At 56.9% G+C, this 4913-nt stretch overlaps 1 protein-coding gene across 1 annotated transcript; it reads right to left on the reverse strand.

The window, feature by feature from the left end:
• Window positions 1-2442: 2442 nt before the first annotated feature.
• KPRP (keratinocyte proline rich protein) lies at window positions 2443-4162 on the reverse strand. Its single transcript, XM_056116617.1, has 2 exons — window positions 3440-4162; window positions 2443-3396 (listed from the first exon to the last, which is right to left on the reverse strand). Exons 1-2 carry the CDS (start codon window positions 4160-4162, stop codon window positions 2443-2445), a joined length of 1677 nt encoding a protein of 558 aa, XP_055972592.1.
• Window positions 4163-4913: the final 751 nt, after the last annotated feature.

The following is a 4913-nucleotide window of genomic DNA, read 5'->3' on the forward strand; positions in this document are numbered from 1 at the left end:
AAAATACAAAGGAAAAGTTAAAGATAGACTTTAACTAAACTAGGGATGCTCATTAGTGCATGGTAAGCTTCTCTTGGAGGAGTAAAGGGGCAAATCACTGATGAAACCTAAAGTACTTAGGGTTAATATCCAACAGTTTTCTATATGCAATCCACAGTTTTTCTTGATGACGTCTCTAGCCTTCCTGATTAACATTAGAGAAGTTGACCCAGGGATGAGGAAAGACCCCAATAGAGTTAGCCCTTGGACCTATAGTTTCATACTTCAGAGCTGAAACCGTAGGACCTCTTGGAGGATGAGGAACTGCTGCCCAGAGTAGAGCCATCTTCTTATTTCCTCCTAAAAGGAATCCCTTCATAGACTCTCTGCCGATTGTGGCAGCCTCTGAGCACTTTCTACTGCTAAGGAAGGACCCCTTCCCAGGAACACTCATTTCCCAGCCACACATCCTGGCAGTGCTCATCTCACCTGCTGGGGAGAGGAGGAGAAAGCATTTCTTCTCTGCCCTTCCAAGTCCCATCATCACGTAACTGAGACCATACGTGTCCAATGAGATTTGGGAGCAACTGAGGAAGACAGTCAACCTCAGATGCTCCCTTTTCCGGCATGCGAAGTAAAATAAAATAAAACAATTATTTCTTTTAAAAAGAAGAAGTGTGCATAAGGTACCAGAGTGATAGTATAGTGGGTAAGGCATTTGCCTCATACGCAGTCGACCAGGGTTCAGTCCCCAGCATCCCATGTGATCCCCCCACCTCCAGTATCACCAGAAGTAATTTCTGACAGTTGAGCCAGGACTAACCTCTGAGGATCCCGGTGTATGGCCCAATCCCCTCTCCCCCAAAAGGGCTTCGCTTGCACAGGCTATCCCAGAGGACTTCTGCTACTCCAGGAGATTCCTTCTCCCAAGCTCTGACTCCATAGAAGTCACCCTAGAAGTGGGTGACAGACCCAAGCTAGGCCTGAGATCTTTGGTCCTAAATTGAGAAACAAGAATTAACTTCATTCAAAACCTCATTACTTGTAGGATAACACTGTTCTGTCCTTCCTGCATAACCTCAGGAATAGTTGATAGTTTATTGGACTGAGGAAAAGAGAAAAACACCTTAAGAGGCATTTTGCCCTTGGGCAGTCAGGAAGGGCTTTCTTATGTTGATTTGGCTACCTGACTGGGTGAAGTATCAGCCCAGACTAGAAGGGAGCTGGGGAATGAGAGAGCAGGGCGGAAAAGATAGACCACCGAGAGACTAGCAAGGGGAACGTGTGCTTGAGAGAACCTAGGCCCTCCATAACATAAAGTTCTTCTATGGGATAAACTTCCTTGTAATAAACTGCCACTAAGATCAACCGGCCTGGCCCTCATCTCTTCCTTCATCTGCCCTTGGCTAACAGCCGTTAGATCCAGGCCACACACAGCGGCTCAAGTGCACCGAACGAGGGCGGTGAGATAGAGCCGTCCGGAGAGCCCAGAAAAAACTTTCTGCGAGTATAGTTTTTTACAATGACTCATATTCTTTTTTTCACCCATTCTTTTCCTTCAGGCGTCAGGGGCACTGAATGCCCACAAGTCAGCCCACTCTGTCCAATCTAAGGGAAACTTGGCACAATAAATTCAAAAAGTTAAATTCGTTTATAAAAAAAAAAACTCCCAAAAAGTCAAGAAGGTGATATTAAGATAGCTCACAAGACTTAATTCCAAAGAGTCTAGAAAGTGGAGTTAAGACATCTCACAGGACTTAGTTATGGAGGTAGAACGACGTTTATTGCTCTGTGACTTATTGTTACATGGCATGTCCAGGGTGCTGGGGTTTCCCATCACGATATGTTACGGTTAAAGCTACCAACACACAAATCTTGCTAAGGAGCTTCCCGTGCCAGGAAATGCAGAGGATTTTAAGGATACCGTGACTCCATGCAACTGGACATCTTCAACTCAGTGGGACAAATAAACATTCCTGGCACAGGAAGCAGTTCCAGAAATGTTGCAAGACAGTTGACTAGTGGTACCGAGAGTTGTTTGAGTTCTAGGAAGTCCGTACACGCTCCTGCGGTAGGTATAGGGGTAAGAAAAAGGATCCCAAGGGGAGGTTTTGAAAGACGGGCTGGATTTCTGACGTGGGAACTGGCGAGGAGGTGTTCCAGGGAGGGCAGAAAGAAGCTCCGAGCAGGGACCCAGAAGGCGTGTGCTGGGGAACACCCAAGAAGCGCCCAGCTGGTCAGACTGGTCTGACGACGAGGAAGGACAAGGACGTTTGCCAAGAGGAATCTGATGAGAGACTGCAGGGAATTCTGACATCCAGGTGTGGTTCCCGGGCAGGTATGCGGAGGAGTCGGAGCTTCACCTCTGCTGCAGGGAGCCTCCTAGCGCCTCTGAACGATGCAAACAAGCACCAGGTGGAAACCGGGGCGGCTGGGCACGGGAGGGATCCTCGCCGGCCTCCTTTAGAAATAGGCGCCCTTCCCTCCGAAACTGGCTCCGCCTTTGGCTCCGAAACCCGCGCCCGCTAGGTCTCCGCAACCGCTGGGACCCCGGGGCTCCGAAAGCTCCTCGCAGGGCCCGAAGCTTGCATTGCCCTCTTGCCACTGGCTGTAACCACCGGAGCCGCAGCTGGGGGCCTCGATGTCCAGGTGGCACGGATGGGACTCGCGGCAGCCCGCGTCTCCGGGGGGCCCGGAGCAGGGGCTGGAGCAGCGCCGGGGCTCAGCGCAGGGCTCCGGGCTGGGGCAGGGGGCCGGCTCCGGGAGCGAGGGCCGCTCGCAGGGCTCCGGGAGCGGGAACGGATCCGCAGGTCCGCACACGACGGGGCGAGGCCGCGGCCGCGGGGCTGGCCGCGGGGCCGGGCACAAGCAGGGCTCCGACAGGCGCCGGGGCGGCGGGCACGGGCGGGGCTCCGGGCTCGGGCACCGCAGCGGGCGGGGGCGCAGGCGGGGCGCGGGCACCGGCCCTCGCGGCCCCGACGGCTCCGAGCACTGCGGCTGACCCCAGGAGGGGCGGACGCTGGGGAGTGGCCGCGGCCCCGCGCACGGGCGCAGCTCCGGGCAGGAGGTGCCCCAGGAGGTGCCCCAGGAGGGCCGCGGCGCGCAGCTCGCCGAGCAGCGTCCGACGGGCGGGATCTGAGCCGGGCACCGCCGGGGTGGCACCTGCTTGGGACAGCACGGGGAGGAGATCTCGATTCGGCACTTGGGTCCGCACCGCTGAGAGCTGCCCCGCGCGGGGCCCTGCGCGCAGCCGCTGCCGTAGATGGGCTCGGAGCGGCGGGGCGGGGTGCAGTAGTTGGGCTCGGACCCCGACGGGCAGCCGAAGCAGGGCGGAGCCCGGCGCGGCGGGGAGCAGCTGCGGTAGGGGGGCTGCAGCCGGCGCGGGGGGAGGCACCTGCTGGCGCTCTGGGAGCGGCGCTGCTCGGGGTACCCCGAATACTGGGGCGCGTAGGTGCCGCACGACGCCCGGGATGCGCGCGGGGGGGCCGCAGCGGCCGTAGGAGCCGCGGCACTGGAACTGGGGTCCGCAGCCGCCGTAGGAAGCCCCCGACTGCAGCTGGGGTGCGCGGCTGTCGCAGGACGCCGGGGGCTGGCGCCGGGGGACGCAGTTGCTGTAGGGCGCCCGGGCCGGGTACTGGGCCCCGCAGCAGCCCTGGTACTGGCCCTGGGTGGAAAACCTCCCTGGAGGCTGGCACACCGGGGAGTACGTGACGTAATTGGGGACCGCCGGAGGAGCTGCGTAGGGCACGTAGGTCGGAGCTGGGCATTCCACGAAGCACGTTTCCGTGTAACAAACCGGAGCGCATCCCACGTAGCAGGTCTGCAGAGCGCCGGCAGCGTCACTTGGCACGTAAGACATTCCGGTCCCGCCGGCAGCCTGGCACTGCACGTAGGAGCCTGGAGGCTGGCCCTTCCCTTGGGCTGTCATAGACTGGCCGGAGGCCTGGCCGTTCCCCTGGGTGGTCTTAGCCTGGCCTGAGGACTGGCATTTCCCCAGGGTGGTCGGAGCCTGGCATACTTGAACCGGGCAGGGTGCGGGGCACTCCATCACTTGCATCTCACAAGGAGCTTGGACCAACACCTGGCTGTTGGCGTAGGGGGACGGGGAAGGGTAGAAATAGGAGCCCTTCACACAGCACTGGGGCAGCGGCAGGCAGCAGGGGATCTGCTGCTGCTCACACATGGTTCCGATGGAGGCAGGAGAACGAGACCTGCGAGTGGAAAGGTCAGAGTTAAAAGGTGGAGCGGTTTGGGGGACGAGGGTCCCACGGGGAAGGCGGGAGGGCATCCCACTTCTTCCAGGTCCTTTGCTCCTCCCCTCCCTGCCCAACCTTTCCCCAGAAGTTCTTACTGAGTTAGCAGGACACAAGGTTAGTCATCACTGCCCAAGGACACCTGTCTTGGACTTTGCAAACCACCAGACTGAGGCTGATCTGGGAACTTCAAAGGCACAGCGGGTTGCTGGTTAACCTGGGTGGCGGGGAGGGGTGGGGCGCAGAGGGGAAGATTCCAGTGTTGAGCATAAGAGGGCGCTGGTGGCAAGAGAATACCCACACTGCTCAAAAATCTAAGTACTTGTTAAGAGAAGTCTCAGGAAAGTCGTAAGACCTTGCTCCAGAGTTCATGGGGAGCCTCAAGTAGGGACTTGGCACCCAGAAGAGCTCGACTATTCTGCACACATACCAGAAGGACATGCATATGTTCAAATATGTAAAAGCGAGAATACCCATTTTTTGCACCTTTTATGCTCAAATTATCCAGTGGAAAGTAAAAGATCCGGTCAGTTACTGAGCAGTCCTAAGCCAACATAAAATGCTGGCTTCTCTATATTCTGTTTTTTTCCTAGGTGAATTTGATTAGATAGATCCTCAGGGCCTTATATGAAAATAAAACAAAGCAAAACAGAAACTAGACACATGCAAACAAACCTGCCT

This window comes from Sorex fumeus, unplaced genomic scaffold (genome assembly GCF_029834395.1).
Source record: "Sorex fumeus unplaced genomic scaffold, SorFum_2.1 ptg000001l, whole genome shotgun sequence".
Lineage (NCBI taxonomy): Eukaryota > Metazoa > Chordata > Mammalia > Eulipotyphla > Soricidae > Sorex > Sorex fumeus.